The 27,997-nt window shown below is 39.2% G+C and overlaps 2 protein-coding genes across 4 annotated transcripts; both read left to right on the top strand.

Annotated features, from left to right (window-relative positions):
* The first annotated feature begins 445 nt into the window (after nt 1-445).
* On the top strand, nt 446-9,560 carry LOC133459790 (stress-induced-phosphoprotein 1-like). The gene is made up of 14 exons (XM_061740079.1): nt 446-549; nt 3,523-3,732; nt 3,817-3,958; nt 4,190-4,331; nt 4,632-4,797; nt 4,885-5,011; nt 5,178-5,280; nt 7,292-7,412; nt 7,542-7,638; nt 7,724-7,848; nt 7,936-7,972; nt 8,068-8,171; nt 8,787-8,959; nt 9,061-9,560. The coding sequence occupies exons 1-14, from the start codon at nt 541-543 to the stop codon at nt 9,131-9,133; spliced, it is 1,629 nt and encodes a 542-aa protein (XP_061596063.1). The 5' UTR covers nt 446-540; the 3' UTR covers nt 9,134-9,560.
* A 1,625-nt stretch (nt 9,561-11,185) lies between these two features.
* On the top strand, nt 11,186-26,886 carry LOC133459788 (ribosomal protein S6 kinase alpha-4-like). 3 transcript variants are annotated; one of them, XM_061740075.1, is made up of 19 exons: nt 11,186-11,475; nt 11,671-12,108; nt 14,095-14,166; nt 14,964-15,031; nt 15,139-15,289; nt 15,470-15,585; nt 17,211-17,318; nt 17,427-17,507; nt 19,105-19,208; nt 19,341-19,491; nt 19,583-19,744; nt 21,194-21,319; nt 21,857-21,990; nt 22,140-22,233; nt 22,375-22,545; nt 23,727-23,918; nt 24,008-24,167; nt 24,306-24,469; nt 24,571-26,886. In XM_061740075.1, the coding sequence occupies exons 2-19, from the start codon at nt 12,021-12,023 to the stop codon at nt 24,790-24,792; spliced, it is 2,364 nt and encodes a 787-aa protein (XP_061596059.1). In that variant the 5' UTR covers nt 11,186-11,475; nt 11,671-12,020; the 3' UTR covers nt 24,793-26,886. The 3 variants fall into 3 exon arrangements, with proteins under 3 accessions (XP_061596059.1, XP_061596058.1, XP_061596061.1); XM_061740077.1 differs by having other exon boundaries at nt 11,193-11,287; XM_061740074.1 differs by having other exon boundaries at nt 11,186-12,108.
* The last annotated feature ends 1,111 nt before the right edge of the window (nt 26,887-27,997 follow it).

The following is a 27,997-nucleotide window of genomic DNA, read 5'->3' as shown; positions in this document are numbered from 1 at the left end:
TAAGTTTCAGTATAATAATTTGATTTGATGTGAAATAGGGTATACTGAGTGTGTATGTATATCAAAATACACTGAAACTTAAGAAACTTAAGAAATATATATATATATATATATATATATATATATATATATATATATATATATATATATATATATATATATATATATATATATAGGGTATACTGAGTATTCATAACTGATATTAATTTATTAAAAGCCCATACACTGTACAATGAGGTTTTAGTTACTTATGATCAAAGATTATTTATCTAAACATATTTTCCGGGCGTCCCTGCTCTGTAGAGCTTGGAGTGAGTCAACCCTCTCTTGTGTAACAGTCTCGGGGATTCGTTTCCCTCTTCTGGAAGTTTCGGTCACTGAGGTATAAATGGTATAAATGGTGAGCCTGCAGCCTCTGAGGGCGAGACGTTCATGTACGCGCTGATTGCTGATTTCCGCCCTCAGAACTGGCAACCCGCGCATGTCTCTGAGGGGGCGGAGCCAGTCCAGTAGTTTCTGGAAGGAACCTCATGCTGCACCATGGACAAGGTGAGTGTCCTCCTCCATTTGGTGTTTAAACTATCATATCTGTCGGCTATTGTTGGTTTCCCACATTCACTATTAACGTTGGGATATTTTACCAATTACAACGTGGAAGTTGGCGTCCTTAATCGACTTTTAACGCCCGAAGAATGCACTATCAGTCAGCTAGCTCGTTAGCTTAGCGTCATGCACTGGCCATTTGACTGAGACTGTGTCGTTGAGCTATGCAGATGTCTCATCCCCCAAACCCTAGGGACTGCATTTAAGCTTTGGATTACCTAATAAACACGCCTGAGATTGCAGGTTATATCTGTAGTTGTGGCTATCTGGCGTGTAACTAACTCAAGTTATGAAATGTCTGCGCCCCAGCCTGGTTTTAAATATGATCCAGTCACGTGGGTGTTTAAGTTACGATGTTCACGTGTGAAGTGTTACGGCAGGAGACTCGACAGTTGTAACTGGGGTGTTCGTGTGTGGCATATGCATGTGCAGAAGTATTTTTGGAGTCTCTTCAGCGTTGTGGGAGCTAACGCAGCTACACGCTCACCCGGAGGATCATGCTAGACGCACACGGCGCCGCTTCCATGGCTACGGCCGCATGTCGGAGGAAACTGTCGCAAAGTTTCACATTTACGTTGAAAAGGGAGAGTTGTGGCAGAATCCGGTATTCCTACTCAAGTGCTTAGGGTTGCCAACCATCCCTTGAAAAACGGAATCGTCCCGTATGTATAAACTAAAGTAAGCGTCCCGTATTGAGCTGAAAAGGGACGGACTACTATGAGAGTCATACAATGGCATTGAGCTGTTGAGTTCATAAGTTATTTTTTTCTGTTTTACTACAACTGTAGCCTACAGTCATGGCCTTTGAGGCACAAATATGTTTATAAGTTTTCTACAGTCTCTCTGTTTGCACTTTTGTTATTGCACTAAAAATGTACACAGAATGGATGTTCTGCTTGCTTTTTATTGTTTCATATTCATGTATACAATTTTAAGTTAAGCAGGACAGGTTTCTGTTTAAGAAAGATACTTATTTTATCCAGGTTATTTTGTATTAAAGTGAATCGCTAGATAATGGTTTTCCATGTGTTCATGGCATTCAAAAATATGCATCTAATTTGAATTCAGGTTTGAGTCAAATAGTAAAAAAAAAATAATTTCACTCACAAAAAAGGGGCTAAAAAAAATTCACCACGCCAGGAAGGGTGAAGGCAATCGGGTTGGCCAGCCCTTCCAATGAGGTGTCCCGTATTTATTTTTCAGGGAGTTGGCAACCCTAGTTGTGGCAGAACCCGGTATTCACACTAAAGTACTGGGCTATTAAAACAATATATATATCAGGATATATATATATATATATATATATATATATATATATATATATATATATATATATATATATAATATACCTAAACATGCAGGTAGCTGGGGTTGTGAACATTTTAAACACCCCTGCAAAACAGCCTTTTATCACCTCAGGAACATCGTCAAACTCCGTCCAACACTCACCCTGAGAGATGCAGAGAAGCTTGTCCACGCCTTTGTCTCGTCCAGACTGGATTATTGTAATGCTCTCCTCACCGGAGTCTCCAACAGGAACCCCCAGAGACTTCAACACATACAAAACAGCGCTGCCAGGATCCTGTTAAGAGTCCACAAATACGACCACATCACCCCTGCTCTGAAATCACAACACTGGCTCCCCATCCCACTCAGAATTGAGTATAAGCTCTCACTCATCAGTGCATTCACAGACATGCCCCCCAATACCTAAAATAACTACTCACCCTCAAGACCTCCTCTTTCAACCTCCATTCTGCATCCAAAAACACCCTCCAAGTTCCCAGAACCAAGCTCCGCACTAGGGACGATCGGGCCTTTTCCTCTGCAGCTCCGAGGCTGAACGCCCTTCCTGACCATCTGAGGGCCCCGCAGACTGCAGAGGCTTTTAAACTGGCTGGATTTTTGTTGTTTGTTTTTTCCCATTTGTGATATGAATGATTTGGGCTCTGGCTGTTCATGTAAATGTTTGTAGATCCAGCTATAATAATTAATGGAAACAAGCTGGGATTTCTGTTGTAGCAATTACACTAAGCAAAAAGCTCATCAGTAATTTGATGTAGCCTGCATGTCATTACATGCATCTGAGTGAATGGGTTGCATTAGCATTATGTTTTTGATAGTTTTTTTTTTTTTTTTTTTTTTGTGTTGATAATTTGCAATTTCTTGATGATTGACATTGGCTGTTGGTTATTTTACAAAGACGACAGTGTACACAACAAGTGCAGACACATAACTACTGTCAGAAGGGGCCACTTGAAATGCTGTTTTTGTGTACTCGTAGATAAATTACAAAGAAAAAAGATGAAATAAATCTTTTTGAGCAAATGCTGGAAATTTAGACAATAATGTATATTGTCATTTAAGTTGAGCAGTAATATGTAAATCTAATTGCATGTGACTCAACTGGCCACCCTTAAATCTTGAGGGAATTCCCATAATTCCTGAAAGGAGTATAAACTCCTAATATTTTTAAATGTAGGAATTTGCTTCTGGTACATTGACTCTGAAGCCCTGAGCTGGTGGGTTGTCAGTCATAACAAAGCAATACTATGTTTTAGTGTCAAAGATATCTGAGCAGGAAGTTAAATTAAGGCAAAAATGATATATGGGCTATTAAAGAAACGTATACTTCCTCTTTCTGTCCAGTGGGATCTCAGCATTTTCTTTGTCTCAAACTTGGACACTGATTCTTACTGACACATGAATTATTGATAAATAATTAAATTTAGAAGATGAGTAGATGTCCAATGACTATTATTTCTGCATTCCTTTTACACCCGTTTGATTTGCCAGTTTCTATTTTTTCACTTTTACTAATGTGGAGGCTGTATCCTCTTCAGTCAGATCGATATTGGGGACTGCTTGCATGTGAATATGATGGATCTGTAGTAATGTGTTGGTTTTTGTGCTTTATAGGTTTCAGGACTAAAAGACCAGGGCAACAAGGCTCTCAGTGCAGGAAATATTGACGAAGCGGTACGTTGCTACACTGAAGCCGTGGCTCTCGACCCATCAAACCATGTTCTGTTCAGTAACCGCTCAGCTGCTTACGCCAAAAAAGGCAATTACGAGAATGCTCTCCAGGATGCCTTGCAGACCATCAAGATCAAGCCTGACTGGGGCAAGGTTGGACATCATTTGTTCTGTTATTTTGTCACATGTTATAATTGAAATTGAGCATAATCTAAAATCATAATGTTGATCAACCAGGGTTATTCCCGCAAAGCTGCAGCATTGGAGTTTCTTGGCCGGTTGGAGGATGCTAAAGTAACCTATCAGGAGGGGCTTCGCCAAGAGCCAAATAATCAGCAGCTAAAGGAGGGGTTACAGAACATTCAGGCCCGGCTTGCAGGTACAAATCTAAATATTTTCTTTCTTTTGTTATACTGAAAGAGGTTAAATAATCTGTTCCAAGATATGGTATGTTAAGGATGTCCAGATTTGAAATACCAGGAGGCAATCCACTTGAATCATTCAGAAACAGAGCTAAAAAAAGAAAGGTGTTACATCTAGTCCCATACCAGTGGATGTGTGTGCATGATCATTTCTGACCACTGATGAAAATGAACTTGTGCTTTTCCAGAAAAATCAATGATGAACCCGTTCGCCATGCCCAACTTGTATCAGAAGCTGGAGAACGATCCTCGGACCCGTGAGCTCTTATCAGATCCCACCTACAAAGAACTCCTGGAGCAGCTCAGGAACAAACCATCAGACCTGGGCACGTAAGTGCTTTTTTTTTTTAAGGCTTAACGGTTTGTTTGTTTTTTACTTAAGATTAGAAAAAGAATGGATCAGTTGAAAAGCAGAGTTATTATTGTAGACCAAATGTGTTGTATTGAAAAATATTTAACAGTAGCTGTAGCCACACATTTACTTTGCTTTCATCTGTTTGAAAAGTTGTCTAGTGCTTTTCTGCTTGAGCAAATAAGAATAAGAAATTGCAGGTTTATTTTGTAAAATTGTAATAACTGAGAACATAGTGTGTCATTTGAAATTCACTCGCTGTGCTGATTGTCTTGTAGGAAGCTGCAGGATCCAAGAGTGATGACTACACTCTCTGTGCTGCTGGGACTCAACCTCTCTGAGATGGAGGACGAAGAGGAACCCACTCCTCCACCTGCTCCCAAACCCAAAGAGACTCAGCCACCTCCTCCCAAAGAGGAAAACCTTCCTGAAAACAAGAGAATGGTAGATTAGTTCATTCAAAAGCTCACATTTCTGATGATTCTCAGTACCAAGTATAATTAATCTTTTAAACCATTCTTTCTTTAACAGGCCATTAAGGAAAAAGAGCTGGGTAATTCTGCCTATAAAAATAAGGACTTTGAGAATGCGCTGAAGCACTATGAAGAGGCAATTAAGCACGACCCTACCAACATGACTTATTTATCCAATCAAGCAGGTCTGTAGTCTCAGCATCTTTTAAAATAAATCATTTCTCACTGTGGAGTTTAACCAGATTGTTGTGATACAATATTAATTGTTGGAGACTTTGAAGTGATGCCTCCCACAACATTCTTGGATGAAAGAGGAGAAATGCATGTTGATGTGTGACTCTATCATTACAGCTGTGTATTTCGAGAAGGGGGACTTGGAGAAGTGCAGAGAGCTGTGTGAGAAGGCCATCGATGTTGGGAGAGAGAACCGAGAAGATTACAGACAAATTGCAAAGTGAGTTCTTTAATTGAGTGGGAGTGGGCCCTTGCCCTTTTCCTCCCACTGCGTCACTCATTTTATTAACTTGGCCTGTGGATTATGGGTTGCAGCTTCAGTGGATCGGGCATGTTGTGATGCATCCTGCAGATGTCGTAATAGTTTGGGATCTGCACAGTTTTAGGAGCACACAGCAGTTTGATAAACCAGCTCGGCTATATATAGGGGTGTTTCTTGGTAGTTTTTCTGGTCTCTGAAGATGGTCTTGTTCTGTTGGGCTTGGGCACTTCTACGAAGTGAAACAGCAGAGAAAGATGCACTAATGGACCTGCAACTTTTCTGAAAACGGCCATTTACACAGACTGTTTCATTCCTGTAGATAATTTTGCCTATTTGGCATAAGTGTTGTGGTTAAGTTGATTTATGTGGTGCCTCTAAATTTACACTGGTCACCTACAATTCTCAGTAGGAGCATCAGTTCTACCTGATGAGGAAAAAAGTTAGTCTGGAAACCTTAATGACTGATTATGATGAAGTAAATTGGACATCTTTAGGAGCCAGCACCTCATTGTCATCAGTGATGTTTTTCTTGAATACACGTTCTCATTAGCTTCATGTCTGACTTCAGATAATATAGTCAATAGCTGCGTCTGAAATTCCATACTTCCACCCAATGAGTATGCAAAAACAGTATGTGAGATTTTTTTAGTGCGCCCGAAACATTAGAACGTACTCAATTGATTGATCGACACTAGCTAAGCAGAAACTTCCCGCGATGCAGCGGTGTTTGGTTGCTAAGTGCTGCGCATATACGTATATGTCATAAGTATAATGTTATTATATATAATGTAATCTTGTTTCGGCCAGGATAAACGGGAAAGAGCGGTGCGCTGCTACTGCTGCTGTCACAGGAGTTGTTACCATGGTAACAACTCCCCCTCCCAATGGCAGGAAGTGCCGTGTGTGCTCTGAGTAGTACGTCCGAATTAATGCATACTACTGATATTTACTCAAAAGTGTGCCGAACTTAAAGGGGACCTATTACGGCATCTAATACCTATTTTAAACAGGCCTTGAATTTCTTAAAACAAGCTTTTGATTGGTTTTGCTAAATAAATTAGAAATTCAGCTTCTGAGCCATGTCTTTATCCTCCCATTCTCTAACCTTATCATCTATGTTGGATTCTGAGTGGGCGGGGCTATGATAATGAGGCTCTGTGCTGATTGGCTGCCTGAATGACGCGATACACCGCTACGGAAAAATGGCGGAAGCTCCTGCCGGCAGAGTTAGTTGTGGGCGTGGTTTCACGCATCGGACGCCAACCTATGTAAATGGCATTTTCGTTACGTAACGACGGGCAGAATCTGAACGGCTCGTAGAAGCCACATCAGACTGGATGGCTCCTCCGGGCAGCTGTACAGACACTGCAGAATTTGGTTGTTTTCCTCCTTCTCTGAGTTGGCAGACTGAGGGGAGACCACTTTTATATGTTAAAGCAAGAGAAAACGTGTTTTTCATAATAGGTCCCCTTTATTTACTTTTTGAGTATATACTGTTTAGTGTGGCATTTCGGACGCACGGAATGTGTTACAAAAAGACTTGCTGTAATATCACTTGTCGATTTTACAGTTTTAGTAAACAGTGTAAATGACTTAATTATTTAAGCCTAATTTTTAAGTCTTAATGTTTCTTTTATGATTTGTGGTCCCATTCAAAGTAAAACTAACAAAGTGCGGTGTGCATTTTGATGAATTTATGTTTTTGACAAGCTGCAACCACACTGAATGTGTATTTTCTGCCGTTCACACCCAAATGCATCCATCACTCAGGCAAAATGAGGATAGGTTTGTCACTTAGCTTGAGGCTTTAGAAAAGTACGCACAGCTTACGAGGGGCTGTACATGTTTGTTTTAAACAGTTTATGGCCCGGTCAGATGTTCTGTCACAGCACTAAAATAATGTACCTTCAGGATGATCTGGTATAGTACTTGTTTATCATAATCTTCCTTCTTTCCCTTTTGTTTCTAGAGCTCTTGCTCGAATTGGCAACTCGTATTTTAAGCAGGACAAATACAAAGAAGCAGTCCAATACTTCAACAAGAGTTTGACAGAGCATCGCACTCCTGATGTCCTGAAGAAATGTCAACAGGTACAGTGGCTTGAAACATGTTGACCTCAATGATGAATGCTTCCGCCCCAATAATTGGTTAATAACAGTTTCTCAAAGCTAAAACCTGGTAAGAATATTAAGCAAGAACTAACTTTTTTGTTTCTGCAGGCAGAGAAGATATTGAAGGAGGAGGAAAAACTAGCCTACATCAACCCTGAGTTGGCGCTTGAAGAGAAGACCAAGGGGAATGAAGCCTTCCAGAAAGGTTTGTGAAATAGTTTGTTTGTCACTTTATTCCTAATTAAATAGCTTTCACTAAAAAAAATGAACCCCATTTTTCTTTCTACCAGGAGATTACCCCTCAGCCATGAAACATTACACAGAGGCCATCAAGAGAAACCCCAATGATGCCAAACTGTACAGTAACAGAGCCGCTTGCTGTACCAAGCTGTTGGAGTTTCAGCTTGCCGTGAAGGTATGGCATGACCCACAAAAAACACCTCCCATCTTTAGTTAAATGCACTAATTTTCATTTGATGTTTTTGTTTTCACCCTTTGTCAGGATTGTGAAGAATGTATCAAAATTGAGCCCACTTTCAGTGAGTATTCTGCTTTAAAAATAATGATATATTTTGTCAGTTTAAAATCTTGTCAAATCTTTGGAGTTTCTGTAATCACATCTGTCTGTCCACAGTTAAGGGGTATACCCGTAAAGGAGCTGCTTTGGAGGCTATGAAGGACTTCACCAAAGCTATGGATGCCTACCAGAAGGCCTTAGAGATGGATTCTTCCTCAAAGGTACGTTAAAGTGGAAGACTGAAAGATGTCAAAGTAGCACCAAAGTAAATATTTCAACCATAGGAGTTCCAGGAGTTTTGACTTTGGAACAACCTGCTCTCTCACAACCACTACCACATTACAATATTTCTACAGATATTTTGAAGGGGTCGTTTCAGAACTTCAGAGAATCTCTGCGACATTAGCTTCAGACTCATCGCAGACTTTTGCAACTCCCTTATTAATAACTATAAAGTAACTGCGGGAGACCATGTGTCAATAAATAAAAGTAAAATTTCTGGGGATTTGGGGCGACAGAGTGCACTGCTTCAGATACTCTTGTCTTTTCCTGTTTGTTTTGTTCTGCTTGCAATATTATTAATATATTTAAATCAACATAAAACAGTAATAATAGATTTGTAGGGATAACCCTCCAGTCTTGAGTAAACCTTTACAAAATGTCCACGAAACTTTTATCATTTCTTTCTGTACGTGCGCTCCACTTAGCAGATCATCTCCTGTAAAGCTTATGTGACCGGGACTGGTGGAATGCGTGAACATGAATTTATTTGAGAATCGTCTTTTTGTGTTAAATCAGAGGCATTGTTTTTAACCATTTTCCCTCTCCACCTCCAGGAAGCCTCAGAGGGCATTCAGCGCTGTATGGTCAGTCAAGCCATGAGGAATGACAGCCCTGAGGATGTGAAGAAGAGAGCCATGGCTGACCCTGAGGTGCAGCAGATCATGAGTGACCCAGCCATGCGTATGATCCTTGAGCAAATGCAGAAGGACCCTCAGGCACTTAGCGAGTAAGATTGCAGACTTAACAGTCTGACGGTTTTCTTTGTTCAAACTGCAAGGTCCAGGACTCCCTTGACATAGATTTAACAGTTTCCTGTTTTATCCACAGCCACTTGAAGAACCCCGTTATTGCTCAGAAGATACAGAAGCTCATTGATGTTGGACTGATAGCCATCCGCTGATGAGAGACAGCAACCACATGTGTGAACAAACTCCAAGACAACAGTGGAATAACATGCAGAGCCCTCAGAAATATTGCATCTTCCCTTTTCTTGCCTTTTAATTGAAAATTACAGTATATTGTCATTGGTCTCACTGGGACTTGGTATGTATGTTGTTGTATTTTTTTTTTTTTTTAAACCTGGTTCACAATTTTTGCATTGTGTTTGGGGGGGTGGTGGGGGCATCTTGTATGTTTTCTGGAAAACGTCAACACTCCAGTTGAACTCACATGTACAGATGCTGTAATACATGTTAAAATAAACATCACAATGCAGTGTTCTTTATGCTCACTGTTTTTAAAGGGGAAATCCATCCTAACACTGCTCTCATATTCCTAGTGATTCACACTTAAAGCAGGATCAATAATTGGGGGAGAAAAAAAAAGAAGCTTGTTCACAAGTTTAAGTTAGTTTTCACTGTTGGTCACTCGTGAACATTTTTCTTCAAAGTTCAACTAAACATGGTGCTCTAAATTTGAGGGTTTGTCCTCCTTTGTTTTATGTCCTACATCTCAGGTGCAAAATTCAGTCTAACCCATCTACCTACTGCACTCATCCAGGTTTTTATTAGCACATGAAACAAGCACCTTGTGTGTGCTGTCATTCCAATAACGGAGCAACTTTTGGCTGATTGCAAAATTCTGTCAGATGAAGGTTTGGACAAAGTCTGAGTTGTTGCTTTCTGGCTTGCTTCAAATTTCAGTCAAGAATTATTTTGCTAAATTTACCTGAGCTGCTTGTTTCAGTATAATGGGAACAATGTGATAGTTGAGGGGTGGATTTACCTTTTTTATAAACTAGCCATTACTTGTTAAGCAACTTTATTTTCCAACTATATAAAACATCTTGCTTATTGGATCCTCAGAAATAGCTATTGCGTATTACACACACCAAAGTAGTTCTTTAGATTTTATTTTTGCCATCCCTTTCTAGTAGAAAATTTAGGGTTTTTAAATGATTATAGAATCACTTCTCTCAGCCAGCCAGGTGGTTCAGCTTTGGTCTCGAGAGATAAAATGCACATTAATATTTTCGCCACATGTGGCTTAAGATACCTCAATCTGAGTGTATTGTCGCAGTGTCTTTGCTGTGGTTTCCAAGGTCGGCATCAAATATGTTTGTGGATTAGTAGTGCGTTTTTATTTTACATATCTAGTAGGATTATCAATCTGCAGTACTCTTATTACTCGTAATACAAAGCAGAAATAGGAATATTGAGTTTTTTTTCAGCTCCAGTCCTAATGTAATCATAAATAAACATGCATCAAATGTAGAACTTGCACATGGTGTAAAAGAAACTGGTCCAGGAAGCGTAATGTACTGATGGAAATTAGTTGTATGCTGAAATAACATCTGAATGTATATCAAAAGTGTGGTGTTTTTTTATTTTATTTTTCTCCTTAAGGTCATCAAAGTCGAGTAGAACAGTGCGGCTTGTAGTCAATTCTTAATTTGAAAATGTATAGCAGTACACTCGAGTGCAATAATTTCCTCAACCGAATACTGTTTATATGCCAACATAAGCGTTAAATAACAGCAAACAGAAGTTGGCCAAGTCAGGTCAAACAAGACTTGGAATTTGACTTTGTTATTTTGGCTCACTGCTCTTAACATATACAATTTGAAAAGAAAAAAAAGGTGAAAGGTGCAGCAGTATGAGGTAGACATGGTTATCAAAAGGTGCATTGTTACAGCATATGTTTGTGGTTATATCAGTGAAATCGTAAGACATAATTTAGAAGAAAAGCTGTTTGAGTGGAAAGTATATTTCTGCATGTTGCAATTACATTAACACAGGGAAATGCAAGTAATGAAACTTGACTCAGGTTTGAAAATAAAAGCCTAAAGGCTGATTTATGGTTCCGCGTTACACCGACGCAGACTCTACGCGGTACCCTTCGCCGTATTCTCTGCGTCGTTTTAACGCGGAACCATAAATCAGGTTTAACACAGAAACGAGACTTGAGTCTCTAGCGTCCTCACCGTCAGCAGGCCCCGCCCACCGCCGGTCACGTGACCGGCCGTCGCCCAGGTGGTGTCGAAAGCGTCCTGGAGAAACTGTTAGCGCCTCAGCGACTACAGGCACCTGGAAGTGAGATGTAAACAGTCTTCCGAGTGAGTTATCCATTTGATTTTAGTGGAGAGAGAGAAGACGTTGAGCTACCCCCAATTGTCCTGGTCCAACATGGAGAGCTTGCTATTTAAAGAGGCCAGCTGACATGGCTAACGGACAATTAGCGTGTAGCTTGTGGTAAAAACTTTGACGGCTAACTCGGTTTACTACTACAATACCGTCTAGCGAGGTAACAGTTGTTCTCGTCGATGTCACTATGCTACGGATGGGACAGTGTGTGTCTATAAATGCACTGTTTTGAACTTACGTGACTTATTTAGTACCGTTTTCAGTAATGACCACTGCTCCACAGCTAATGCTAACGATAGCAATTTAAACTGCAGCCAAGACACTGAAAACTGTTAATCTTTCCCTCAAATTATAGAGACGTGGACGGAATCCGCTCCAGAGCAGAAGGAGCCTGAATAGCAACACATCTTTGTGCTGATTGATTCCGCCCGCTGGCAAGAGATAAATAAGATCAATAAATACTAATAATGCCAAACAGCCAGGATGTCACTGGCATGGGGATTAACATCAGGACAACAGCACTGGCTCTGAAATACATCTTTACAATCCTTCCCATAATCCTTGTGATATTTGCACTGCCGCCACAATAGAGTTTTTTTTTTAAAACATTGATTTTGTTGTGTAATGTATTTTGAGTCAAACAATTGTCATTAGAGTTGATTATATTCAGCCTATCAAGGCAATAGTATTCTTTTCGCTGAAGCTATGGCTGGGGACACATCTGATAGTAGTGATGACTCTGATGCAAAAACCAATGAGAAGGCCTGCACTGTCGAGCATCAAATCACCAATGGTAAGTTGAACTTTATCTTTTGTAGAAGTACACCATATACTTACATTCAGATTCCCCAATTTCAGTGATATAACATTGGAATAATTTAAAGTTTCTGTCAGAGTGATGGTGATTTGACAGCTATGATGACCAGATAATCTTTTTCATTATCTTAAATTGTTGCACATTTTCTTATATTATTGTTCTGAAAAAACAAGGTATACATTGTGGTGTTGAAAATACTGAATTGTATTAAGCTGCATTAGTTTGTGAGATTATCAAGGGTAGTATTGGTGCACTACCATGATAAATAGCCTTCTAACTAAGGCTCAACAATATTTGAAAATGTATCATCATAATAATATCAAGGCGGCAAGAAGAAGTCAGGGGTAGTCTGTTACTTTTCAAATGGCAAATATTCACCCTGTAAATATCAACAATGTATTTGACCAGTCAACTGGAACATCGCTGTAGAAGATGCAAATTCGCATGGAGACGGTTATGATGACAGAAAGAAAACAGGGGAGCTAGGAAAGCATAGGAAAAGAAGAACAGCACAAATGCATAACATAATCCAACATTGTGGATCAACACAAAAAGTGTATAACTGTAACTGTTACTACACTGTTATAGATTGCTTCTTGTGTTAGTTTATTTAGAGAAGAACATGCTAATATATATATATATATATATATATATATATATATATATAGTGTGTGTGTGTGCTTGTGCGCGTGCGCTACTGTCTGGGGTCAGATTTAGCAATAATGCAAAAAGATGTTCAGTGGAAACACTAATGTATTAGTTTACTTTCAGTTAAGTTAAAAAGAAGATATAACACATGTTGCTGCTTACACTGAAGGGCCTAAGCTTCCTCTAGACATGCGGTTTGCTCTCTCTTTTCATGTTAACGCCATCATTGTTGCGTCTCCAGTCCAGTCTGTATCTGCCACGATGTATTGCCATCTTAATTTTCAAGAACCATATTACATGTTTTTTCGTAATTGTGGAGTACAAGTTCTTACCAGTGATGGCTGTAAATTAAATTATTTAACCAAAATATACATTTATGGTTATTTTACTATCATTTTTGGATCCTGAGAACAAAGAATTCATAGAAAAGACTATATTTAGTCACTGAATTAAATCCATACTCAGAGTCTCAGTAGACATAAATTAAAATTGTTTATTTTATTATAACTATAAAATGATATTCCCCCTTTAAATGTTGCTATGTTTTGTTTCAACCATTAATTATTTTGGATCACTTAATTGAAGAGGCTCCATTACTCTGGACTCTACATAAATAACATTAAAAAAGACTAAATGTGGCCTATATGAATAAATGTATGATAAAATAAACCGTTCATATACCAGAATTCAAAGTGTAGTGTAAATTCCAATAAAAAATCGAAAAAGATAGCATCACATAAAGCAGAGAAGTGGTGTGTTGTCCTGCTTTTCTAACCTGCAAACCGCAAGTCGGTGGTTGATCCGGCTTTGAAATCATCAAAAGTGTCACTGAATTAATTATATGTATATATAAACTTTATTACGGGCTCTAGACCTAATAGCAAGACATACAACATAAAAAATACACAACAACTACATAAACACATAAAACCTAAAAATCTTATTCTTGAGAGTCTTAAAAGCCACCCATACCAATGTTTCCATAGATATGATTGATATCTGACCGAACTGCACCTGGGGCTTGTGAGCTTCATTATAATACGGTTTTCTGACTCATCAAGTCGAGACATAAACTTAAACATCAGGTTCCTCAAGAGAGCCTGTAAAGTGCTTAGCCCTGAGTCACAAAAGATGCATATGCATTCACAGAAGAGATAAATATGTCTTTATCTTTTATAGAGAATTCATTAATTATACAGAAGCTTTATAGCATTATAGGATGTTTTTGTTTTTTACTGGAATTATGACTTGGTTTTTAATTTGCATGCAACAGAGTTATGATTTTTATTTTTTTTCCCCTCTCCCCTCAACAAGCTAACCTCACAGGTCACACTGAACGGGTTGGCATGGAAAACTTTGAGCTGCTCAAGGTTTTGGGCACAGGAGGTAAGTGTTCACACAAAGCCTTTCATGTATGAAATGCATAAAGAGATTTAGACTTATATCAGACAAAACCGTAAACAAGATGTTAGTGCAAACATGAGTTATTCACCGTAGCAATATCTCAAAGGCAATAGGTGTGTGATAGTAAGTGAAATTATCCTGGATAATCCTGCTGATGGTAAAATATTTTATTATCTGTATCCTGACTTGGGAATTGGACATCAGTGACACAGCAGTGACACAGCAGTAGCAGAGACATCAGTGAGAAGTGTTTGTTCCATAGTTGGAGCAGATACTGTGAGTATCTTTGTTATCCAAAGTTGAAAACCTGTGACAGATTTCAGGTTTTTCCTATCAACAAACCACTTAATTTTAGTGTACAGCAGTACTTAAGCATTGGCTTTGTTCCATATGAATGTGTTTATTTATTTTAGTGGCTCCATGTCGGATTAGGGCACCATTTGGTGATTTTACTTATTTGCTCTAGTCTTGGCAGCAGTGGTTGTAGAGTTGGTTGTCCACCAGTTGCAGCATTGGCAACAAGATCTAAAGCAAGTCCACATGTTGGAGTGTCCTTTGGCAAGACATTAACCCCAAATTGTTCCAACTGGCAAGTGATTGCTCTGGATGACAGTTTTTGCAATGTGTTTATTTTTGTATGAATGAAAAACAGCGTTCTTGTATCCAAACTTGGGTAAAAGGCACCGTAGAAATGCAGACCATGACTGTTCAACATTTTATTCGTCCATTTCTTTTAATTTTTGAGTAATTCAAGGAAACATTTGTTTGTCTTTGTCTAGCTTATGGGAAAGTGTTTTTGGTCAGGAAGAACAGTGGTCATGATGCTGGGCAGCTTTATGCTATGAAGGTAATGTTGATGGTCTTGTTTGTTAATCAGATGCAAAATTATTCACATTTAACTGCTCTTAGGATATCTGGTCTTGAAAAGTAAGTTTGATGTCTGAATGTCTCCAGGTTTTAAAGAAAGCAGCGATTGTTCAGAAAGCAAAGACAACAGAACATACTCGCACAGAGAGGCAGGTGCTGGAGCACATCCGCCAGTCTCCCTTCCTGGTCACGCTTCACTATGCCTTTCAGACTCAGAGCAAACTACACCTTATACTGGGTGAGTCCCGAGACACCAGAACCAAGAGCGCTTACGTCGGCAGTGTCAAAACACTGAAAATGTTTCAAGATCTGGTTTCTGTCTTGCACTTTGTCTTTTTATTGGCATTTTGTGCATGATGTGTGTGTGTATTATTTTTGTATGTACTCAAGCTCCCTTGTAATTTGTGTGTGAAAACAGACTACGTGAGTGGTGGGGAGATGTTTACTCATTTGTACCAGCGGGATCACTTTTCAGAGGAGGCAGTGCGGATTTATATTGGAGAAATAATTCTTGCTCTGGAGCACCTGCACACGGTAAGTGTTGCTCTTTTGGCCTTTTGAAAACTGTTTTTACATTATTTTTTTTGCTAAGGGATTATAGGCACACTACACTGTCATTGTCTTTATAGCTTAGATGATCAAATTGCTCCTAATAGACAGAAATCAAACTCAACTAGTGTAACTCTAAAATTTTCCTAAAACCTTGAAAGGCAGCAGTGCCACTGAATCCTAATTATGTCTTTACCTTGAATGTGCTGAAATGTCTGTCTAGAAGGAGGTTAAGTTGTGTGTTTTTTCAATTATCTCATTCTCATTTGCAATAACGACTTGCCCTTTAGTAGATTAACTAATCTTCACTTTATAACATTTTCTGCTCAGCTAGACTCTCAGCAGTCTGTGTGACACACACACACACACACACACACACACACACACACACACACACACACACACACACACACACACACACACACACACACACACACACACACACACACAGAGCCATGCAATCTATGATTGGAGTCAATGAGGCGCATACATGGAAAACAGTAGGGAACAGAGCAGCAAAACAGCAATAAAGACCTTCATACTGGAAAAGCGCCTCTTTAGAGATGTTTTTCAGACAGTTCATGTATTCTCATTTTAATTAATACGTCTTTAAGATACGGTTGTGTTACAGCTGCTTTTAAACATGCCGTAGTGCAGCTGCTCATAAAAAAGAGAAATCTTGACGTAACTGTTCTTTCTAATCATCAGTCAACTTCAAAGTTGCCCTTTCTGTGGAAAGTCCTGGAGAAAGTTGCTTTTAATCAACTCGAGGCATTTTTTCACAACAATGACACTTGTGAAAAGTTTCAGTCTGGTTTTAAACCAAATCATAGCACAGAAACTGCTCTTTTAAGAGTTGTCCATCGCCTTTTTTTAACCGCTCTTTTGGTGCATTTGGACCCGCCTGCAGCATTTGATACATTGGATCACAACATTTTGATATGAAGACTTGAAAACTAAGTTTGTGTCAAAGGTACAGTTTTAATGTGGATCAGGTCGTACCCGTCAGAGAGAACCTTTTGGGTTCACGGTGGCGAATGCTTTTAATCTTCAGCTCCCTTGACTTATGGAGTTCCCCAAGGCTCACATTTATACCACCGTAAAGCCCTGTATGTTGGTTTAGATCAATCTTCTGTGCGATGTCTGCAATTGGTTCAGACCGCAGACAGCTTTTTTGATTTTATTGTTTCTTAAATGCATTTTTATTATATTTTCCTGCTTTTTAAGGATGATTTTTGTTTTATTGTTATCTGATTGTAAAGCACTTTTGGTCCACTTTTTGTTTTTAAAATGTGCTATATAAACACATTTGACCTTGACATAGATGGAAAAAGAGTCACATGGAAACTGAGTTTTACTTGAGTACTTGATCAAACACAAAACAATGTGTTTGTAAAACTGATGCTCAGTCGTTTTTTTTATCCTTATTAGGTGGGAAATCCTTTAAATTTTGATCAGCATGTGTACAACTAATTAGTGCATTACAGTTCCCAGTTCTTAAAAACATGTCTGTACTGTATTTGATCTCACTTTGATTACAGTTTTTTGATTACACAAATTACAGTTTGATATAAATGTAATTGGTAATTTTTCACTCTGGTTTTCTGCAGCTTGGGATTGTGTATCGAGACATCAAATTAGAAAATATACTTCTAGACAGTGAAGGCCACGTGGTATTAACAGATTTTGGGCTCAGCAAAGAGTTTCTGCAAGAAGAGGTAAGAGATACAAAACTACGCTCCCCACATAAGAGTGTAGTGTTACACGTTTTTTTTTGTGTTTGTACAATTGTGATTGCTGTAATATTTAATTTCTCCTCATTACAGAAGGAAAGAACGTACTCTTTCTGTGGCACCATTGAATACATGGCTCCTGAAATCATCCGGGGAAAGTCTGGGCATGGCAAGGTAAATACCGGACGCCCACGCGACAAATACCGGTTTTTGTTGCCAGGTGAAAAGTATTGTGTAATTTATACCAACCCTTTATTGAAATGCTCAGTGCTGTTTAATAAAATATTGCGATGACTAGGATTTGGCTGAAACATTGTCCACTAAAATGTTTATAAGTCTCTGAAAACTATGAACGTGAAGTAAAACCCACCTGGCAGGTTAAACTTTCAGCCGTTATTGTCAGTTGTTGACTTTCTCTGTGTGTTTATCAATGTTCAAAAATAATATAATGGTTTGTATCTTTTGAAGATTATGGTTTCAAAGGTAGAAGTACACAACTGTCGCTCTGCATCTGGTCTGAGGATGTTCATGTTCAAAGGCCTCAGGATGACGGGAGGATAGTTTTTGCTTTACCCAGTAAGGCTGAATGGAAAGTACCTGCTTGTGTTACTCCATTTCAAGCCTGGTGCAGTGGGAGACAGTTTTTGTGTTTTTTTTTGTTTGTTTGTTTTTTTTGGCCACCGACGCCTTACCTGTTACAGGTGACAACATGTACCTGGGCGAGGTCATTTTTAGTGGCCCAGGTTCGTCATCGCCCTCTTTCTTGTCAACTAATTACTGTTTCTATCAAATAGAAGAAGGACAATAAAAGACAGAAATATTTCAATAAAAACAAGAGTATGCATGTGCACTTTCCACACCCGCAGCAAAGAACATATCGTGTCAACATTTTTAAGAGAAGCAAACTATTATAACTGAAAACACGATTAATTCTTAATATACAATAATATTGTACTCTTTTAATCTATTCAGGGGCTGAGAAGTAAAAGGTTTTCACTGAAGAGCCGTTCGTTTTCCAGAAAAAACCCCAAACTTTACAAGTTTTTATATATATTTTTTTTTAAAGCCTTTGGTTGTAATGTTTTACTATTAAGACAAATGTACTCGGAGTTGATGGTTCAAAATACCAATTAATTTTTATTACGTCTTGTTGCCAAACCTTTTTTTTTGTTCAAATAGTAAAGTTTTATTTCATATCAATTTTATTAGGTTTTTATACAAAGTTTGGAATGTGGTTTTAACTCTTTAGACATCAGACCAGTTTACAAATGGATAAGAGGCAAATAGGTGTTTTGATTAGTGGCTACCAGCTAAAATATCGCTATATAAAAATATCAGTGTCAGTGAGGGTTTGACGAAAAATTACATCAAGGACAGTGAAAGAAGAGGAATACAACAAACTTTTGTATTTTCTAAACAAAGCTCTGCAATATTTTGACAGTCTGCTTGGACTCAGGAAAATTAGTTAAACTTTAGCTCGAACAACCTCTTGTTGATGTAACAAGAGCTACATGAATAAGGCTGTACTGATGAAAGATTAGTCAGCATAATGTTTGCATGATAGCTTTGATAGTTGAGACCAGAAGGATTAGTCAGGGGGGGAAAAATCACGTAATGTGTACTCACAAGGACTTAAAAGATCCAGGTCATATGAGACTTGGGTTAAGAAAAGGTAGTCAATATTATATCACACAACTTGCATCTCCCACAGGTCATATCTAGTGGGTGCCTTCATCTTTTATAAAGCTTTTTAACGCTTGTTCTCCTTCAGTCAGTAGATTGGTGGAGCCTTGGGATCCTGATGTTTGAACTGCTGACGGGAGCTTCTCCTTTTACCTTGGAGGGGGAGAGGAACTCCCAAAGCGAGGTGTCAAAGTAGGTGCTACTGTCTTTATGAATCAGCTTCAGGTCTTCAGTAAACCAGTACGTGTGCGCAAAGATTGTGTACGGCTATTTTGAACGATATGAAGGCTGTCATTTAAAAATGTATTCACCCCTTCTCTGCAGGCGTATTTTACGCTGTGATCCACCTTTCCCGTCTATGATTGGATCTGTTGCTCAGGACATGCTGAAGAAGTTGTTGGTGAAAGATCCTCATAAGAGGCTGGGCTCCGGACCACGGGGGGCTAAGGATATCAAAGCTCATCGTTTTTTCAAGGTTCTTTAAAGATTAAATCTCTCCTCTTAAATCCTCTAATTTATGTGTAGCTCTTTTCATGTGCTTTTTTTGTTTTTTTTAAACGCAACAGGGACTGAACTGGGACGACCTAGCACAGAAGAAGTTACCAAGCCCGTTCAAACCAGAGCTAAAGAGCGAGCTCGATGTGGGCAACTTTGCTGAGGAGTTTACGGGGATGGATCCCGTCTACTCTCCGGCGAGCACGCCTCCAAGCACAGACCGCCTGTTCAAGGTCAGTCTTCGCTTAGGGTTTTTAAAAGTAGTCCTAGTGCTAGTTCGCTGCTAGTGCCAGACTTGGCACCAGTTTTTTGCTCTTCAAACGGGGCTGCGAGGAATGCACTAACTCAGTAACAAGAAAACTGGTGCTGTGCTGGGCCAGATGCAAGAACCGCCACGTCACGGCGGGGGCCATGATTATCACAACCAACCAAAACAATGTAACCGCCATATTTAAACTATCTCTGTGAGTTTAAAACATAGATCACTGGGAAATGATGGATGGACTCTCACTGATTTAATCATGTAATCAAAATACATCTACAGGAAACACTTGATTCTTAAAAAGACGTAGCCCTGAAACGTAAACACAGACGATGTTAATTGGAGAGAGTTCCATGAAGTGGATTTAGGACTCCAAACAAGATTATTAGGGCCAGAATTATCACATGCACGTACTGAAATTTGTTAACCACTGAGGTATTTCAAGTTCCTTTTACGTATTTCCTACTTCCGCTTTGATGACGTGATAAATGACGTAGGGTCCCGGCTCTCCGGTGCTCTCCGGCCAGTGGAAAAGCAAGCCTTTGTAGAACCTGTTTGGAACTGGCTCTACCATCGGCCTAGCACCAGCATTAGCACCAGCATTAGCACCCGCCTTAGCACCAGTCCAGCACCAATTCTGAGTTGCTTGAAAAGAGTCTCAAACTTGATATGACCATGTTGTGTTTTCATAAAGTGTATCTTAAAGGAGCTTGAGGCAGGATTGAGGCAGGATTTATGAAAAAAATTCGTAAACGTTTTAAGTTTTCTAGTAATAAGGTCAGATGAAGCGTTCCAAACCAAAAAGAATGAGCCCTCTAGTGTATCTCTCCGTTGCCTTGAACAGGCTGTGTGCTGCAAAATGTGCTGCAGTTTCCCGTGCTGTCCTGCGGATGTGACGTCACATGACGCTGCATGTGCGTTCTCCCCGTTCTCCCGTGCCGGCTTCGCTTTTGGCTGCAGTACCCCCAACGGCCGTCGTGGTGAAGGTGGCGCTAATGAGTCTCATTTCTTAAAGGAGCCTCATGCTCCTTTAAAGGAGCATGAGGCTCCTTTAAAGAAATGAGACTCATTAAAGTGAAACAGGAAATTCGGGCCCGGAATTGCAGCACATTTTGCAGCACACAGCCTGTTCAAGGCAACGGAGAGATACGCTAGAGGGCTCTTTCTTTTTGGTTTGGAATGCTTCATCTGACATTATTACTAGAAAACTTAAAACGTATACAAATTTTTTTCATAAATCCTGCCTAAATCCTGCCTCATGCTCCTTTAACATTCTGATAAAGTACATGCAAGTTTAGATGGAAAATAAGTCACTATTTCAATATCTTTTTTCAAATGTATTTTTATTGTTTTCCCTTCTGTCTTAGTCAGATGAGACAATACAAAGTGATGTACCTCTAACACCTCTGCCCCGTTTCAGGGTTACTCGTTTATCGCCCCTTCCATCTTGTTCAATAAGAACGCTGTCATGGGGGACTTGGTAGAATCTCAAGTTGGAGCTGACCGACCGGCCTCTGCTTCTGTCCAGCGGAGTGCAATTTTAGAGGTATGGATATGGAGTTAAAAACTTTTGAGCAAGGTTTGAATTAAATTGAACAGAGCTATTGGTTATTGCTGGTGAATGTTGAGAGGAAGTCTGATAATGGTTTCAGTCATGTTTATTAACTGACAGGAAGCTCATACACAGTATATTAAGAGGTTTGTTTCTTATCTGATAAGATGCATTTTCAAGAGCCAGGAAACAATGAAGAACTTTTATTAGGTGGTATTCATCAAATGCTTGTTGATAAAAAGAAAAAGTCAATTAGACCTGTATTATCTCTAGCTATCTTTTTTTTAAAATGTTACAGTACCACTTATTAGGATATGCTTTACTTTATTAGAATCCTACATTTCACTATACCTGTGAGATATATGATGTATATATATATATATATATATATGAAAGTTTTATTTAAGTACAGTATTTGACTAAATGGCTTGTAGTTAATACTATCAGGTACACAAACCCAATATCAAAATCATATTCCTTCTATATGAAAACTATTCCCACTAATAATCCTTGTATTTCTTGCTTGTTTAGGAGTCCCAGTTTTTCCAGCACTATGAGCTGAACCTTCAGGGACCGCCATTAGGTGAGGGGAGTTTTTCTGTGTGCAGGAAATGCAGACATAAGCAAAGTGGCCACGAATATGCTGTCAAGATCGTCAGCCGCAGGTGAGTGGAGACGCAATGCTGCTAAACTGTCTTGTTCTTGTGTACCGCTCTTTAGTAGCTTCATGATCATGTGGTTGACTGTGCTTTGTTATCATCTGCCTGAAGATGTAAGCCCTTTTAACTCTGGTTGGTTCTTTTTATTGTGGTAGAATGGAAGCAAATACTCAGAGAGAGATAGCCGCCTTAAGGCAATGCGAGACTCACCCCAACATCGTCAAGCTGTTTGATGTCTACACTGATCAGGTACAAGGGGAAGCATAGGATGACATGCATCATAATTGCAACTAGCAGTATATTTATGTTGGTTTTTGCTTCCGTTTAAGGTTATAAATGATGTTAAACTGTATTATACACCCAAAAATGGCATACCTCCTTGTCTTTCAGTACCACACTTACTTAGTGATGGAGCTTCTGCAAGGTGGGGAGCTACTGGAGAGGATCAAGAGGAAGAAACTCTTTGGCGAGGCTGAGGCCAGTCAGCTTTTACAAAGCCTGGTCTCTGCTGTCAGCTTCATGCATGAGGCTGGAGTTGTGCACAGAGATCTCAAACCCGAGGTATGCAGCAATGTCATGATTTCATTCATTTGAAACTGCGGTAGACTCCATGTAAAAGATAAGATTCGCACCATGTAGATTTGGTTCTTCACTTCAACTTTATTTCAACTATGATTCTTGTAGATGGCATTAGATAGATACAATTTTATATATGTATGTATGTATGTATGTATGTATGTATGTGTATATATATATATATATATATATATATATATATATATATATATATATAAAATATAATAATTCATGGGAAGGTTAGCAATCATTGATGATTGATAAGTAGGCCTCTAATCTGTGGTGTATAGGAGTTGAGGCTAAGAGGCTTGAATCAAGGACTTCCTTTTGTCGGTTCTTGAAGATGTTTCACCTCCCTTTCAGACGGGTTTGTCAGTTCAGACTGACTCAGAGATTTCTGAAAGGAGGGTGAAACATCTTCAAGAACCAAGAAAAGGAAGTTAAGTTGCCTTTATTCAAGCCTTAAAGAATTACCAGGACATGGACAACAAGGTTCTACGGAGTTGTATTGTCTCAGTATTGTCCCAGCCACTTGGATATGTGGGGATTCTGAAGTGCTTTTTTTGTAGCATGTGATGTAACCAAGGTAAAAAACTCAGTGAATAATGTTTCTGGTACGGTACTCTCTTGAATGAAAAGCTGGTGATTTGTCACAGATGCTGTTGATCCTGTTGTCTTCAGATGGCCACTAGATTCATTTACCTAGACTTCAAGTCTGAGGGAGAATCACCAACATTTAATCATTACTTGAACCTTTAACTTAATTAAAAAAAAAGAAATTAATTGATGATTTTTTTCTAGGTTTCTGTACTCTTCCTTTCTAAGTTTTGGGCTTTCTTCTGCTGGCAGGCAGCATTGATGAGTGATTCTCAGATAAGGGAACCAATCATCTCATCATTCGCTGACCCCAGCTCATTCATCATGCCTAATGGGCATGAAACAACCGACTGTTTGCCCTCTGCTCCCACAGTTTCACCAAATGCTCTGCCCAGGGCTGTTGGCATGGACAGGGCAGTCAGCAGCTTGTAGCCTTGATTTGCAATAATAAAAGTATTTACTCACAGTATTAAATAGTTTATGCTTTAGTAGGAAAAATGAGCTCTGGACATGCACTCTAAAGAATAATAAGAGAAGGTCATCATAGTGTGTGTTTGTTTATCTTACAGAATGTGCTGTTTGCAGATGAGGGCGAGGACTCTGTGCTGAAAGTAATAGACTTTGGATTTGCTCGCCTGTGCCCTGCAGGCAGCGCCCCCCTCCAGACTCCATGCTTCACGCTGCAGTACGCTGCACCAGAGCTTTTTGAGAGTGCAGGATATGACAAATCCTGTGATCTCTGGAGTCTAGGGGTCATCTTGGTAATTTAACCGTTAAATGAGAAGATTTTAATGTTAACTCTGTCACATCTAAAAGACACAGCGTGCTAATGACTCCATGTGTTCAACAGTACACGATGCTGTCTGGCCAAGTGCCGTTTCAGAGTGAGCAGCGGGGGATGACCTCGTCATATGCTGCAGACATCATGCAGAAAATAAAAGAGGGGGATTTCTCATTGGATGGAGATCACTGGAAGAGCGTATCAGAAGATGCCAAAGAGCTCGTCAAAGGTTTGGCATCTGGTTTATTGTTATTGACACAGTTGTTTCTCTGCTTTAGATGCATTAGAGAACCTTTGTTCTTCATGGGGTTTTGAGTGTTTGCATGTTCTCTCATATTTATGTTTTGGTGCGTTTCTATGATTTAAGGCCTCCTGACAGTGGATCCAGAGATGCGTCTAAAGCTCTCAGATCTGAAGGAAAACAGCTGGCTGCAGGGTGGAGCGGTTATGTCAACCACTCCTCTGTGCACGCCCGATGTGTTAGAGTCCAGTGGACCGACCGTCCGCACATTTGTCAATGCTACATACAAGGTAATGAGCCCATTTACTGAATTTCTCTAAGCTTGTTTGGTTGGTTTTCAATGGATTTACTTGACGTATTCCCGTCTATTTTGTTTGATTTTTCTCATCAGGCTTTCAACCGTGGTAAGAGAGAAGGCTTTTTTCTGAAAAGCGTCGACAACGCTCCCTTGGCAAAACGACGAAAGCTGAAGATGACAAGCACAGGAGTGGAGACCCGCTGGAGTTCTTCCTCCTCCTCGTCCTCTTCTTCCACTTCCTCCGTGGCCTCTGCAACGGCATCCAAAGACCAGCCAAAGCAAACTGTGACTCCAAATCCGAGCAAGGCAAAATGAGAGGTAGAACAACACAGAAAGAAAGTGGTATACTGGCAACTTAATGCCCTCCAGTGGTTTGTTTAAAAAAAAAGAAGGAAAAAAACAGACTGTTCAACACTGGTTTCAGTGAATCAAATGTTTTAAATGCAAAACTAACTTCATTAACAGCCAAAAGTCTTCTACCGTTCTTCTATTTTCTTCTCAAACCAAACAAGTATTATCCTTGAGTGAAGAAGATGTGGCCTTCAGAAAAGTTAAATTATGGGTCAGTATTTGCTCAGCATAATTCGTTTTCTTTCACTGTGGCTACAATACAGTGCCTGGCTGTATAGGTAAAAGGGAAAAAGGAGCCATTCAAGAGCAGAAGCCATACATGCAGCAAAGGTGGTTAATACAAGAATATGAAGGACATATGTACATGTCCTTCCACTAATTTGTTTTATCTCATTGTAATAGCTATTCATTTTTAACTCTTGTCAGACATGTGAATATTTGGGAAAAAACCTCATAAGTCTATCCACAAGTGCGGTGCCATATGTTGGTACGCTGCTCAGTACAGAAAGTAGTTTTGTAAGAATATAGATTTTTTCCAAAGTCAATTTTGAATACAAATTTAGTTGTTTGCAGTATAAGTGGAGAATCTAAATGAGCAGTTTATGCTTAAAAACAAAGTGCTGCAACAGCTGAGCACGGAGGGAAATGTGTTTGTGATGCGTGTGTAAGCTTGGAGATTGCATAGGATGAATAATACTCTTTCGGAAACTTTCTGTTGGATGCAGTTTGAACAGACTGGTGATTTTCAATCCAAAGGGTGCTGCACCTCCAGTACACTACCAACTCTAAGGATCATATTTAACTCTTTGTAGAACTTGTTTCACGGATCACTCAGCTCCGTCAAAGTGATTTGATACACAGTTAACAAGTAAGCTGCGGTTGTAAGTGTCCAACAGTAGCTCCTGTATAAAAACATAAAGACGAGGAACAAGGATGAGGTTGACAACTCTTTATCATTGTGCCAGGGTGAAAATTCCTAGCAAATTTATTGGAGATTTTCTATATTTTGGTATCTGTGACAGATGGGAGTGATCACTGGTTTTTAAATGCTTGCAAGTGCAGCGTCAGTGTTTGCATGTAATTGGAAGCAAAACAACTTGGTTATTTGGATCACACACTGCCTTGAACTTGTATATTTTTTTAAACAGTACTTGTCTTGTGTTCGGGCCTCCGACTGGAGCCATATGGGACTCCAGAGATACAATCTGATTTGATGAAGTGAAATGCTGTTGCCTAACAGCTGAGCTCTACTTGTTTCTAACTGGCCTGGCTTTTATTGTCTTTTCTTTCATTCTTTCTTTCTTCTCTCTCCCTTTCTCTCTCTCTCTCTCTCTCTCTTACCAAGGTGATTTAAAAAAAAAAAGACTGTATAGCTTTGAAGCTCAAAATATGTCACAGAATGAGACACTTAATTGTGACTTTGGGAGATCGTCCTGTGAAAGAAATGTACATACAAATCATGATTTTTAAGCAAAAAATAATGTATGAAATGGTTTAAGATTCGAGCGCTGTTTTATGGTATATTAGTCTCTTATTGTCATGTTTTTATTGGACTTTTTTTTTTTTTCTTAATTGTTGATCAGTTAGACATTACAGCTTTAAAGGTGCTTTCACTGGTATTTATTACATGTCATTGATTTTAATGCTGTGGTAATGGGATTAGTATAATTTGGCTCTTGGTGCGTGCGTGTGTGCGTGAGTGTGTGTGTGTGTGTGTGTGTGTGATCTTGAGTGATGCTTGGAGATTGATTGTACAGATATTTCTGTACCAGATGAAGCATTGTTACAGATTACTGTATTTTCTATTGTGCTTTGCCAACATTGTCTTTTTAAAAGTAACTGGTTGTCTGTGTTTGAACTTCGATATTTTTACTTAACTGCCTTTATTTGGTATTGATATTCTTTTGTTATTGTAGGTGATATTTTTTATCTTCCTTAATTTTCAGCATTACTGTTTCACTGAGATGCACTGTCACTGATGTAACTGGGAATTTATCTTTTGCACCATATTATTATTATTTTCTTTTTTTGATTGGCGCAAAATAAACAATACTTTTAAATAGCTGTTTGTGATTTGTCTTTCAAGTGTTGCATTTGTGCGTGATTAATCAGTGGCACATGCCCGGGGGTGCAATCTTTATTGTGTAATTAGTGTGAAAACGGCTCATAGACTTTTACGCACTGCTATTCTGATATGTTCTGCTCCATTGTGTCTCTCTTGACCAAAGACTTTCTGGATTCATATCCACATCAAGCCCATGGAACTTTTGCCATTACCAGACCATTCAAAGAGATCTAAAGGTTGCCTATTAGTTGAATTACAGAACTAATTCTAAATGGAAATAATTTGCTGGTTTGTGTATAGCAAATAAAACCCACTTATAAAAAGTAAGAAAAAATTAAAGTGGGTTTCATGGGTTTCAGAAGTGGGTAGATCATGTATTTTATCCTTAGCATCTCTCCTGGCAGTCGTACCTACAGATAAATACAACAAAGACCTTGTGTACTGCTTGCTGCAGTCAACCTGAAGCATCCTCTGACTAAAGATACTCCATTGTGTAATCATTGTTCAGTGCTCTCCATTATGTTTTTATAACATTCTTCTTTCCACAATCGGCTCCAAGGCCTGCAGAGCAAGCCTTAGCGCACACCCAGTTTTTTTTTTTTTTTTTTACACCAGTTTGATAACTCCAAGTCTCAGGATCTGCTGCTGCTGCACCAACAAATGACTGCAGATTAAACTGATCCCTCCACCACAGATTAACAAAAGATTTCTTTTGTACAGTCTATACAGTCTGCTCTAGTCTGTCGTCCAGATGAAGACCAAGATATGTGTAGTAGTCCTCCTCCACCTCTTCTCTCGGGATGGAAATGTACAGTCATCTCCTGTCTTGTTCACATTAAATGATGTGATTGTTCCCACACCATACAACAAAATGCTACAACAGTTCTCTGTACTCAGCCTCCTCCGGCATTACTGACTCACCCAACATCAGTCATTTGAGTATCTCTGAAGATGATGGGACTCTCAGTTGTACTGAAATGTAACAGCTCTGAATAAAGGCCATCTTGCCTGGTCCCTGAGCTTTTATCTCCTCCACAGTTTGGTTCTTAGTCATTCCCTTTTCTAATAATGGATTTAATGGTTTTTGAGCTGGCATAGGTCACA

The sequence above is a fragment of the Cololabis saira genome, chromosome 14 (genome assembly GCF_033807715.1).
Source record: "Cololabis saira isolate AMF1-May2022 chromosome 14, fColSai1.1, whole genome shotgun sequence".
NCBI classification, from domain to species: Eukaryota; Metazoa; Chordata; class Actinopteri; order Beloniformes; family Belonidae; genus Cololabis; species Cololabis saira.
The sequence above is the reverse complement of the archived record's forward strand: the minus strand, read 5'-3'. Positions and strand labels throughout refer to the sequence as shown.